The sequence below is a fragment of the Grampus griseus genome (genome assembly GCF_964374135.1).
Source record: "Grampus griseus genome assembly, chromosome: 4".
NCBI lineage: Eukaryota > Metazoa > Chordata > Mammalia > Artiodactyla > Delphinidae > Grampus > Grampus griseus.
This window is the reverse complement of record NC_138997.1, coordinates 26750359-26764194: the sequence shown is the minus strand read 5'-3', so window position 1 is coordinate 26764194 and position 13836 is coordinate 26750359. Positions and strand designations below refer to the sequence as shown.

The window sequence follows — 13836 nt, the reverse complement described above, 5'->3', positions numbered from 1 at the left end:
GCTATGGCTCACAGCCTTGTTTTGTAGGGATCAGTGTTTAAAATTCCAATTTCTAGGCTCCAGTAAAAACGAGGCAATCTGGCAATACTGAGACAAGGTGGCCACATGACAACAGAGAGTTGGAACAGCGTGGCTTGGATGGAAAGTAAGGACTTCCACTGGTCAGAGTCCCACTGCAGCTCGGTCCACTCAGCCTAGCCCCCGACCGTGGTCAATTTGCCACCCCACCCCACTTTCTTGCCTTACAAGAAAGTCAGAAAACCGGAGGTGCAGAAGCACAGACCCCAGCGCCACAGGGACCCGTGCCTTTGATCTCAATGCATTTAACATCAGACTCCAATCTGCTCCTCTCATGAAAGATCTACTTTCATTTTAGTTCCTCTTCCATTTGTCTCGGGGTTATGTAACCTCACAGGAGGTCACACAAGTCTCCCCAAAAAGAAATTTTAGCTGTCTTTTCAAAGTAAAAAAAGAACTGTGAATAACAAAGACAAACACAAAACTGAAACGTGCATTCTCTCCCTGACAAGGAAAGATTTACCACCCCCCTGCCCCGTTAATCTCAAAAATCATAATCTTAAGGGGAAAAGAAGTTAAAATCCAAAGGATGGAAGACCATGGCCCGCCCTGGGGTCATAGGCTTTGCCATATTCGCAACAGACTATCAAGAAGAAACATGTAATTAACATCTTACCATCTTCCAGTTCAAGACAAAGATTATATACAGCCACGGGTCTCTTAGTCCTCTGGCCCTGTCTCTTCGATTGCCTTGGTGGAGCATTCGGGGGTGATGCTGACAGGGTGACTGGCTCAGGCAGTGTGGCGTCAGGCAGGGTCCTAAAAATCTGCCATCAAAATATGAAGGACATTAATTGTTTTCCATGAACAGAAACCTGGGTTTTCCAACAGTCATACCAGTACCGAACAACATTTGGAGTTCATCCAAAAGGGACTGTTGGAGCCAAAAATCCATGCCTTCAAATTTTGGGTATTAAGCCGTAAGTCTTTATTTTTTAACAGAGATTTCAAAATAAAATTTCTCATTAAAATTAAGTAAAAGCAGCATCAAATCATTATATTTAAAAACAGATTCATGCCCAAACTAAACAAGTATAACTATCTTCACCAGATGTAGACAATACCACAGCTCTTCATCCACAAAGGAAGTAATCGGGATAAAATATTAAAAACAAATATCCCATTCAATTTCACACAGAGTTATATCTATGCCAAAATGCTAGTCTCAATTTTTTTTTCAAACTACAGAAACAGAAACATATGACCGCAAATATTTTTTACACATTTAAAAATAGCCTGTGCTTTACGAAATTACCTTTCGGATTCCCACGCGCATTTTTCAGAAAATGCTTCGTAGATTTCACCAATTCGTTTAATACCTTCCAACTTCTCTTAAATATTTCCCCTCCATTTATGAAACCTAGAGTATCAGCACCTTGATTATCTACAGTGTCATCCATCTATCAGCAATAACAACATTAATTAAAACGTGCTGCTTCTTTGCTCAGCAATTTTTTTTTTTCTCTTGAGAAAAGCAAACTATGCCATAAAGGGAAGCATATCATACAGAGGTGATTCATAATAAAATTTTCATAGCTGCCAAGACCTGAGTTCAGAAGCTTCCTGTCCCCAATAACACTGGAGTCCCTTCAGCCCTCAATGAAGTCATAACATAAAATATTTAGACATCACCCTGACACTGTATCTCCAGAAGGCTGATGTTCTAAAGGTAGATGCTCGAAGAAAGCCAGCTAGCATTAAACAAACTGTAAATATAAAACTCACAATAAAAGGCCCTGTGTGAAAGCCCCACTGTTACAAGGAGATTATTATTTATATACTTGAATAAAAACATGACCTGTGTATACGCGTGAGCGTATCGCATATATGTATCACATTTAATAGCTAACAAACGTGTCAGAATTATATTCATGGTCTAAAAGTTCTCACCTAAAAACTACTGTATACCAACAGAAATAAACAATTTCAACAGAGCATTTACTTTCTAAGTACCATACTGCCCCCTCATGTGTAAACTGAATAAAAAATGGTTTAAATTACTGTGGACAAATATTTGCTAGTTAAGAGTTAGTTTTGTCCTCCAACTGGTAACCTGCTAATACCATATTTCCACAGACTTTGTGCTCCAATAGGGCAGTCTGGAAACAGCAAACTACTCATCTGCCCAAAATCCTCTGCTGTCCCTACTAGAGAATGGACCTGAGGACACAGGGAGGGGGAAGGGGAAGCCGGGACGAAGTGAGAGAGTGGCATGGACATATATACACTACCAAATGTAAAACAGCTAGCTAGTGGGAAGCAGCCAGATAGCACAGGGAGATAAGCTCGGTGCTCTGTGACCACCTAGAGGGGTGGGAAAGGGAGGGTGGGAGGGAGATGCAAGAGGGAGGAGATAGGGGGATATATGTCTATGTATAGCTGATTCACTTTGTTATACAGCAGAAACTAATACACCATTGTAAAGCAGTTACACTCCAATAAAGATGTTAAAAAACAAAATCCTCTGCTGTCTAGACTATCATCCACATCTGGACTTATTGCCATCTCTCATTGTTCAAATTAAGGAAGGTTGTGAAGTAGAGGGAACAGGAGAGAAGTTAGGTTGTGAAGAGGATGACAATGGTGAAGGACAGAAGAAAAGGTGGGAAAACTTGATCCCATCAAAAGAAACTAGCACCTGTGGGTGACCAACACTGGGAATAGCTCATTGACTTATGTTCGATCTTTATAAACATGGCACATGGCTCTGGAATGGTACTCGAATAAAAAACCAAACAACACAGAGCCAATATATCCAAAGTATAAATAAACAGTGGAAAGGTTATATCCCAAGAACCGGCACTGGATAGCTGATAACCTTCCGAGCAGCTCTTCCTGGAAGATCGCACTGACTGGAATGATGAGAATGCTGACCATGGTTTCCCCTCCCTGCCCCACTCTCCTCCACCACCACACAGAGTGAGGGTGAGGGTAGTAAGGTGTGAGAGCAGCCCCGGTCTGCAGAGCCAGAATACCAAGCAAACCGGGACCCAAGAGTGTGACTCCAATGTTCCTGGGGGGCTGATCTGAGACATCCCAGAGCTGGGCCTCCAGAAGTCTCCAGAAGACTTATGACATCGTTCAGTTTACATCAGAGTATCTAGGAAACTATTATTGAGCCATCAAAAAGAAGAAAGTCCTGCTACATGCAACAGCATGCATGCACCTTCAACCTCAGTGAAATAAGTCAGACAGAGAAGGACGACACTTTATGATGTCACTTATATGTGGAATCTTAAAAAAGAAAAAAAAAAAAAACTCATAGAAACAAAGAACAGACTGCAGATTGGTGGTTACCAGAGACAGCTCTGGGGATGGATGAAGGTGGCCAAAAGGTACAAACTTCTTCCAGTTATATGATAAATAGGTTCTGGGGATGTAACGTCCAGCATGGTGAACACAGTTGCCAGCACTATATTATATACTTGAAAGTTGCTAAGAGAATACATCTTAAAACTTCTCATCACAAGAAAAAAAAAATTGTAACTATGTGAGGTGATGATGGATGGTAACTAAATTTATTGGGGTAATTTTTCACAATATATACCCATATCAAATCATTATGTTGTACACCTTCAACTAATACAATGTTATATGTCAATTACCTCTCAATAAAACTGGAGGGGGGAGAATATCTAGGAATGGGGACTGGGCTTGGGGGGGGGTTGTTTTGTTTTTCTGTGGTTTGCATTTTAAAGCTCCCCAGGTGATTCTTTTGTATAGTCAAGGCTAAGAAATACCCATTAGGCAGTCATTCCACAGCATTCTGTACTTGTCTTGGATGGACCAAAATCTAAATTGAAACACCAGAAAAATTAGTTCAAAAAAAGTGGCACTGGGGCTTCCCTGGTGGCGCAGTGGTTGAGAGTGAACCTGCCAATGCAGGGGACACGGGTTCGTGCCCCGGTCCGGGAAGATCCCACATGCCGCGGAGGGGCTGGGCCCGTGAGCCATGGCCGCTGAGCCTGCGCGTCTGGAGCCTGTGCTCCGCAACGGGAGAGGCCACAACAGTGAGAGTACCGCAAAAAAAAAAAAAAAAAAGTGGCACTGGACATATGCAATCAATTCCTTGGATCTTCCCAAGTCCTAATCAGGCATGAAATGTTTCAAAGCTTCTAAAGACCAACCATTCCCTCAAAAAATTCTGTGTATTAGCATTTCAAAGAGCTAACCTATCATCAAATTAGGTGGTTCCAAAGCACAGATGCTAACTTGAAAAGGTACTATCCTGGCTTTTAAGTCTTCCCAGCTATGGAGGCTTAGACATATTATTAAAAGAGTGTATTTCATCTTCTCATTTATATAGTGAGAGCCATAATACTTATGTCTCAAGTTATTACCGGGATTAAATGAGACATTCATAAAGTATTTGGTACAGCACTTGGTACATAGTAACCAGAAATAAATGGTAGCTTTTCTATTTGTAATATGATCACATCCAGTAAATAGTGATAATAAAAATGGATGCAGACCCTCGTTACTCTACTAAACCACTGTTTTGAGAGGTCATTAATTTCTTGAGGTCTTGACTTCCTCAAATTCAGCGTTTAGTTAATCAAAAGTGTTTGTGGAAAAACTCATCAAGAAATGGACTAAAGGGAAGCAATAAACAGAGGCTCTTGTCAAAATTCCAAAGTCACCTAGAATCACACGGTTGTTTTGTGTATTTACTTCCGCATTTCAGCACTGAAATTTGAGATTTAAATTACTTTCTCTATCATTCATTACTTAATAAACACCTACTAGGTGGTAGGCTTTCTCTAAAGCACTTCAATATCCTCAAGAACCTCTGAGGTACGTATTGCTCTTCACAGTTTAAAACAATAAAAGCTCAAAGATTAAACAATCAGCCCAAGTCTCCACAGTGTGAAGATGGCACAGTTGGTATCTTAACTCTCAACTCTGATTCCAAAGCCCCCGCTGCCAGTTGAAAAAACAAACAAAATTTAATTCTTAGGGGAAAAATCACCAATTATACTGTTCCGTATCTGTTTAGAAAGAGTAAACCTGGAGATTATAGACTCACCATCATTGTGCTATGTTCTTCTAGATGTTTCAAGAATGCATTACCTTTTATATGCATTTAACCTTGTCTGCCAATGCATCAACCTCAGTTCTCAATTCTCTTTTTTTTAAAGCTATTGATACAAAGCTATGCTCTCATGGTTCTCTCTGAAACATCAGAAATGATTTTAAAAGATACTCTTTTTAAATTCAGAAGAGGAAGAAACAGTAAATTATTTACTTTAAAATTTGGTCTTCTTTCTTGGCAATCTGATTCTAGAAGTTAAAAGTTAGCTGATCTTGTTCTGTGTAGCCAATGTGTGCCTTCTTTAAATATAACACTGATTTTCCAATTCTAGAACCATGGCATGGATGCAAATTCCTCTAGCACCCAGGTCTCCTTCCAGAATTGTGTGACTCTCCTAACTTCCCTACATCATGTCACCTTTGTTCTGGGGCAAAAGATGAAATTACCTTAAGGAATAGATCAAGTCTACTCAAAACTTATTTTTTTCAGGGTAGAAAATTTCTTCACTTCACCTACGTATTTACAACATAAGAAAAACTCAAACCAGACAATCCAATGACAAAAAACAAAACTCCACACGTAGGTGTCAGGTAAGGAAGTGCTTATTCAGGTCTCTGAAGAGTGCTAGCACAAACAAAGTCTGGCACTATTGCTCAGAGTCACAGATTCCTTACACACAACAACTGGATGTTTATGCCCACGGGACGCAGCCATACATATAAACACCTCCCCAAGTCCTTCCATTGCGCTCTGCTACCAGGGGCCACGTGTGGAAATGACCAGTCCACCTCTGCTGGAAATACTTTGCAGAGAATAGGAAACAAGAATGGGCTCTGCAAATTTCACTTTAGTACCCAACTCAAACCTACAGCATTTGGTTCAGCTGAATTAATAAATACTATGGGTAAAGGAAATTAAGGGGAATGAGGTCATTCTTTTCTAAAAAGCTGTTTCTCCAGAAGAGTTCAGTGATGCTTCTTGTGATTAGAAGATTACTAATATGTTTGTATATTCCTGTCATCTTGAACAATGACAGTTGCAACTATTGGGTACTTGCGCTATGGCTGACATTATGCCAAGTACTTGACTTACAAAGATTTGAACCCAGATTTCCTGATTCCAGCGTGCATGTCTTGGTCATCATGCCCGCCTGCCTCTGATATCACACACTCGTATTAAGCCCCATTCATATTATGTCCTCTTTGGTGATGTCATATCTCTCATAACTATGTGACCCATAACAGAGGTACAGCCAGAAGACAGTTGGAAATTAATGCATACTCCCCTTAGTAAACCTTTAACATGGAAGGAAGGGAAAAATAAAATTTCCAATCTCTTTCTAAAATACATCACGATATTGCTGTACACCTGAAACTAACTCAACATTGTAAATCAACTATATTCCAATAAAGTTAAAAAATTAAAAAAATTAAAAATACAACAAACTAAGGAATACAACAAAAAGGGCACAGACTCACAGACACAGAAAACAAACTAGTGGTTATCAGTGGGGAGAGGGAAGGGGAGAAGGACAATCCAGGGGTAGAGGATTAAGAGGTACAAACTATTGGGTATAAAATGAGCTACAAAGATATGTTGTACTACACAGGGAAAAGAGCCAGTATTTTGTAATAACTGTAAATGGAGGGTCACCTTTAAAAATTGAATAAAAATTAAAAAAAATTTTAATAAAATTACATGACCTTAAAAAATAAAATAAAACACATAAATACAAAATGGCCAAATATTTCTTTCAGCTTCAGAGTCTCTAGTGTGTTTAGACAAATACTCGTTACCTCGGGGCTGTATGACTCTTAAGTTGCCTCCAAGGTAGCCTGAACCATCCATCTACAGCATCACTTCAGAGTTTAGCTATGGTGGGAACAGTCCACGGAAAGCTCTGAAACCTTTCCAGCTGTCTGTCCTTGAATCAGCACTACCCCGTGACCAAATATGGGTCTTTTATAGGAAACTTTAACTAGAATTAATGATAGCGACTGAGAGTGAGACAACAGTTGGGTTCAGGCTAGACGCTGGAAATAGTCTGAGGCTTCATGTTTGTTCTGGTTCATCCAAACTCAGAATCTCAGAGCTGAAAAGGCTCCTAGTTATAATTTCAGCCACCCCTGTATTTCACAGGGGAACAAACTGAGGCCCTGTGGCTAAAGGTTCGCTCACATTCACACCACCACCAGCGGCAGACCCAGGCTTTGTTCCCGGACCAAGGCCTCAACATCCACTGCTATCTCCCATCTTGTTGGCACCAGCCCTTTCTCTCCAACAGACTGTCCTCTATGCATGTACTTCCTCATCGGGGGAGGTTTTTGCTCCGTGGTTGAAATTCCTCTAAGTGCTCTCACATGCATTATCGGACACAAGCCTCAACACACAGAGCTGTGAGGCTGACACAGGAGCATGTTACAGGGTCTTGCTCGGAGCCCTGCTGACGCCCGTCAGCATGAAACCATTTCCATTACATCACAGGGGAGAGGGAGAAGGGCAGCCAGGAAGAATGAGAGGGGGGAAGTGGGCAGGAGAGACAGCCAGCCCAATGGGCATCCATCCCACAGGCTCCGGCTTGACAGGCTCTGGCTTGACAGCGGCCCTGACTTACCATGAGCTTTTTTTTTTTTTTTTTTAATTTATTTTTGTCTGTGTTGGGTCTTTGTCGCTGTGTGCGGGCTTTCTCTAGTTGCGGCGAGCGGGGGCTACTCTTCATTACGGTGTGAGGGCTTCTCATTGCAGTGGCTTCTCTTGTTGTGGATCACAGGCTCTAGAGCACAGGCTCAGTAGTTGTGGCACACGGGCTTAGTTGCTCCGTGGCATGTGGGACCTTCCCAGACCGGGGATCGGACCTGGGTCCCCTGCATTGGCAGGTGGATTCTTAACCACTGCGCCACCAGGGAAGCCCGCCATGAGCTTTTTGAAGAACAACTTCAATTTTGGTTTACAACCGAAAGAAAAAAAAAAAAAAGAAACTAAATTTGGTTTACAACCAATTTATCAATTGGTAGAGTTCCTGTTTTTCTTTTTCTTTCTAAGTTTCCAACTTTAATTTCTGGAGACATTTTCCGACCCCTTCCCAAGTCCTAATGGGATATACATAGTGATTTCTGCAGTTCCCTGTGCACTAAATAGAGGAGAATACATAACTGACTTTGGGTCTTGACTTCAAGCTTTCAGTAAATGATAACCTTTATCAACAAGACTTTATAAAATGGAATGTACCTCAGAACTACCCACCCCAAACCATGGGCATTTTCAGTGACATAAACTGTGGATACAGCATCAGTGCCCTGGTCTTCCTAATGTTCAACAAAGACCAAAAGCGGTAATAATAACAGTAATAATAATAATAACTTTGATAACATACTGGAACCAAGTGGTATTAAAGAAATTCACATAGGCTCATGGAGTAACTTTCTCCCCAATCAGCTCATGAGGTGAACCTCTCCTAATTAAGCCAAAGTTGCATCACTCTTACATTCATGGTGCAAACACATATTCCCAGTTATAAAATGTTGTTTTTTGGTTTACAAACCTTTAAAAACACTCCAGTGCGGTTTTTGTACAACTTCTTCCGAAGTTCTTTTCTTTCTCTCTTTGCCACCCTTCGTCTTTCCAGGATTCAAGCCTGCCTTAGAAACATGTGGTCCTAACGGCGGCACAGAGGATCAGAACACAGGAGGCCTAGCATCTGCAGTCCCCAAAGGCCTGGGGGTCCGCAAAAAGAGGCCTCCCCCAGTCAGGGCTAGCTCTGGCCATGACAAAGGCAGGACTCTCCCTCAATGTTCCTTGTGAATCTTTAAACTGAATATGAGTAAACACATTTAAAACCGACTCATCATCTTATGAAATTTTCAAGGTAAATGACATTGTTTTCCTTTGGCATATAAGCCGTGACCCCTAGTTATTTGGGTAGGCAGGAATGACCATTTCCCTGGAAAGAAAAACAAGCCCTGGACCTATTAATTCTACAGAAGGAAATGTGTGAATTTTGATCAGTGAAGAAAACATCTCCTGAAGACATGTATATGATTATATTTATCAGAATCATCTGAAATCTTTTTCCAAGTATGTACGCCCCCAGGCATGGCCTACATATTTGAGAGTGCAACACGGTTTTTTTTTTTTCTCCTCCCATTTTAGCGATCAGAAAAATAAAATGCCTAAAGCAAAACCATGTTTTGAAGGTGGTCAATGGTGGGACTTTATGAGAAGCTGCATGGGGAGGGGTGGAGTGTGGTTTCAACCTTCATATTTAATCACTGCTCCTAAAATTTATGGGGCTAGTTTGGTTTTCATTTTTTAATAATAAATTTCTTTCAAATTATAATTTATCCATGTTACAAAAGTGATAACATATTACATTCCCTGCAGAAATCCTGATAAACACACAAAAAAAAACTCTTTAAAGATGAAAACCACCCATCATCCCACACACAGAGACATTTCAGTTAAAATGTTGATGACTATTTATCAGAGTTTTTTCTTCCCGTGCAACATTTGTCTCATTTTAAAGAAGTCAATCCATCAGGACAACTGTATCTGGGGTCCAGGTTCCTAGAATTTACCAGTGTGCAGTCCCTAGTTACACGTGAGAGGTGACCTCTGCTATATGGATCTGTTAGGAAGAAGCTTTGGGCAGGATTCTATTTCTAAACACATTAGGACTCAGCTAGATTTTACCCCCCAATTGAAACGTTTCTAATTAGGAGTTTAGAAGATAGTCCTGCATAATTTTAAGAGTATTCCAAACAGCCCAATGTTTAGACAGACCCTCATGCCTGCCAACTCAAGGTTATGTGAAGGTCACACATACTGAGGGCCGACAGCAGCCTTTCCTTCAGTGTGTACGATTTATTTTCGTAAGTCTTAAATATGATGAAAGCATCAACGATACCGAGTTCCTGCACCTTACAAGGAACATCTCAAAAGGTTAATGCTTAGATTCTTGGATTCCACCTCAGTTTGGAACTCGCTCACCCTCCGTCATTTGCAGCTGTGTTTGAAATGCCAAAAAAGGAAGATTTCCCTCAACTGATCACACTTCGCCTAGGACCAGCTTTGACACAAAGGCTTCCAATCATGATGAAAAGTGCAATGATGCGTTAAGTGTATTCCTTAAATTGGAAGGACAGAGAACAGTCAGGATAAAACAACCAGAGAGGGCTTCCCTGGTGGCACAGTGGTTGAGAGTCCGCCTGCCGATGCAGGGGACACGGGTTCGTACCCCGTTCCGGGAAGATCCCACATGCCGCGGAGCGGCTGGGCCCGTAAGCCACAGTCGCTGAGCCTGCACGTCTGGAGCCTGTGCTCCACAACAGGAGAGGCCACAACAGTGAGAGGCCTGCGTACCACAAAAAAAAACAAAACAAAAAAACCACCGGCCACTGGTGATTGATTCAACCCCCAGCCCCTCTTCGCTCCCCCCAAATCCGGGGGTGGGAATGAACATTCCAATCCTTTATTCATGGTTGATTCTCTGGCAATCTGCCCCGGTGCAAAGGGCCTTGTCATGAATAGGAAGACACCCATTTCATCTTTATGGCCCTGAAGGGACTTCAGGAACTGAGGACGAGAAACGAGAAGCGAAATATAACAAAGATGCGCCTACTGCTCTTATCGCTCAGGAAACTCCAAGGGTTCTGGGAGCTGGGAGCCAGGCACTATGGACAAAGACCAAATGTATATTTCTTATTATAAACCACATCAAAGAATGTAACCAGGAAGGTAGGAAATTCAAAACAAAGTCGTACAAGTGAAGGACCCCGAAAGAAATCCAACGGGTGCTGTACCAATTCTCAGATTCTAAAAACACTCTCATGTGGAAGAGGGATTCACCTTGTACTTGGCCCAGAGGTTAAACTGGGGCTAATGAGTTGAGATTATAAACAGGCACATGTCAGCTGAATATGAGGGGAAACAACTTTCTGGACTGGTGAAGTTGCACAACTTCTGAGCAGGTCAACTTGGGAGATACTGAGTTCCGTGTCACCAAAGTTTTACAAGGTAAGAATAGAGGTATTCCAAAAGAGGTTCAAATACTACATGCAGGGCTCAAATAGCTGACCCGTGCATCTACGGGGGACAAAATACATGCCCATCGCCCGAAGACATTCTCACTCACCAAGGTATGTGAGCCAAATGACTCAGCCTTCTCAATACAGAAGCCAGCATGTCAAGCTGCGCTGTCACCCTTTTCTGCCGACAGGGCAACCTTTCCGAATCCCTGATAAACACAGCCTGTGCCATGCCGGGACTTGAACTCCCTTCGTTCCCGACCCCAAGTCGGCCACATTCAGAGTTCTGATTTCATCGGCAGTGCACAGTTATTAACATGTCAAAGGAGGGACCTAGGCTGTTCGGGGAGTAATCTCATCTTAATATACCTCTTAACCTGGTTTTCTCTTTCCCAAAAAAGAACATGCCATATATTAACAAGTACATGAAAAGGCTCTGTAAACCGTTATCATTTCATAAATATATTCATCATAAAGTCATCCTTATTTGGCCCCCAGAAATACTAACTTTATAATTATTCCAGAGACATATCCAAGAGCATAATAGCCTCCTAGAAGTCTCCTAAGAGCCACAGCACCTACTGGCATTTTAACCTGATTTTCCTGTATCACAGTATGCAAAAATATGCAGACACACACAAAAAGACTATACAGGTGCTATAGTCGTACTGAGTACTATTCCCAAGAAGACCTGAGAGTTCCACTGACAAGTCAAGTCCGTGTGTGGGGAAAGGATGGGAGAGACAGGAGGGCAGGGAAGGTGGAAACTTAGCCAGGTAGTGAGAGCTCTAAAATTGCTGTCAATATGGGGAGAATACTATGAGAAGAAAATTGATGACCTGCAGAACCAGCACTGTATTATCATCTTTACAACTTTTATTGTATGAAAGATGCATATAACATTTGTTCTGTAAATACATAACCTTTAAAAATATTCCCGTTTCAGAACACTCCTACACTGTTGGCGGGAATGTAAATTGGTATAGCCACTAAGGAGAAAAGCATGAAGGTTTCTCAAAAAACTAAAAATAGAGGTACTGTATGATCCAGCAATTCTGCTCCTGGGCATATACCCGGAGAAAACCATAATTCAAAAAGATACATGTGGAGACCTTCAAGATGGCACACGTAAGACGTGGAGATCACCTTCCTCCCCACAAATACATCAGAAATACATCTACATGTGGAACAACTCCTACAGAACACCTACTGAACGATAGCAGAAGACTTCAGACCTCCCAAAAGGCAAGAAACTCCCCCACCTACCTGGACAGGGCAAAAGGAAAAAGAAAAAACAGAGAGAAAAGAATAGGGATGGGACCTGCAGCAGTGAGAAGGAGCCGTGAAGGAGGAAAGGTTTCCACACACTAGGAAGCCCTTTCGTGGGCGGAGACTGCGGGTGGCGGAGGCGGGAAAGCTTCGGAGCCACGGAGGAGAGCACAGCAACAGGGGTGCGGAGGGCAAAGGGGAGAGATTCCCGCACAGAGGATCGATGCCGACCGGCACTCACCAGCCCGAGAGGCTTACCTGCTCACCGGCCGAGGTGGGCGCGGCTGGGAGCTGAGGCTCGGGCTTCGGAGGTCAGACCCCAGGGTGAGGACTGGGGTTGGCTCCGTGAACACAGCCTGAAGGGGGCTAGTGCACCACGGCCAGCCAGGAGGGAGTCCGGAAAAGAGTCTGGACCTGCCTAAGAGGCAAGAGACCATTGTTCCGCAGTGCACGAGGAGAGGGGATTCAGAGCACCACCTAAATTAGCTCCAGAAGAGGGCACGAGCCGCAGCTATCAGCCCGGACACCAGAGACGGGTATGAGACGCTAAGGCTGCTACTGCAGCCACCAAGAAGCCTGTGTGCGAGCACAGGTCACTATCCACACCTCCCCTCCCAGGAGCCTGTGCAGCCCGCCCCTGCCAGGGTCCCATGATCCAGGGACAACTTCCCGGGGAAAACACACTGTGCGCCTCAGGCTGGTGCAAAGTCACGCAGGCCTCTGCCGCCGCAAGCTCACCTGCATTCCGTACACCTCCCTCCCCCCCACCCTGCATTAGTGAGCCAGAGGCCCCTAATCAGCTGCCACTTTAGCCCCGTCCTGTCTGCGGGGGGGGGGGGGGGGGGGCACAGACACCCTCAGGCAAACTACACACAAAGGCAGGGCCAATCCAAAGCTGAATCCCAGGACCTGTGTGAACAAAGAAGAGAAAGGGAAATCTCTCCCAGCAGCCTCAGGAGCAGCGGATTAAATCTCCACAATCAACTTGAAGTAGGCTGCGTATCTGGAATACCTGAATAGACAACGAATCATCCCAAAATTGAGGCGGTGGACTTTGGGAGCAACTGTAGACTTGGGGTTTGCATCTAATTTGTTTCTGGTTTTATTTGTATCTTAGCTTAGTAGTTAGAGTTTATTATCATTGGTAGACTTGTTTATTGATTTGGTTGCTCTCTTCCGCCTACTTTTATATTTTTTTTTCCTTTTTCTCTTTTTGTGGGTGTGTATGTGTATTTTTTTAGTTTAATAACTTTTTAAATTTTATTTTATTCTTTCTTTCTTTTTTTCTCCCTTTTCTTCTGAGCCATGTGGCTGACAGAGTCTTGTTGCTCCGGCTGGGTGTCAGGCCTGAGCCTCTGAGGTGGGAGAGCCGACTTCAGGACATTGGTCCACAAGAGACCTCCCAGCTCCATGTAATATCAAACGGCGAAAGCT

General features: G+C 42.9%; 1 protein-coding gene across 2 annotated transcripts in view; it reads right to left on the bottom strand.

Annotated features, from left to right (window-relative positions):
- The window catches only part of ARHGAP10 (Rho GTPase activating protein 10), a 326233-nt gene that overhangs the window by 52607 nt on the left and 259790 nt on the right, over window positions 1–13836 (bottom strand). For both annotated transcript variants that reach the window (XM_082652719.1, XM_082652720.1), the window contains one exon: window positions 695–845. In XM_082652719.1, coding sequence (XP_082508845.1) covers window positions 695–845 — 151 coding nt within the window. The remainder of the gene's footprint in view (window positions 1–694; window positions 846–13836) is intronic.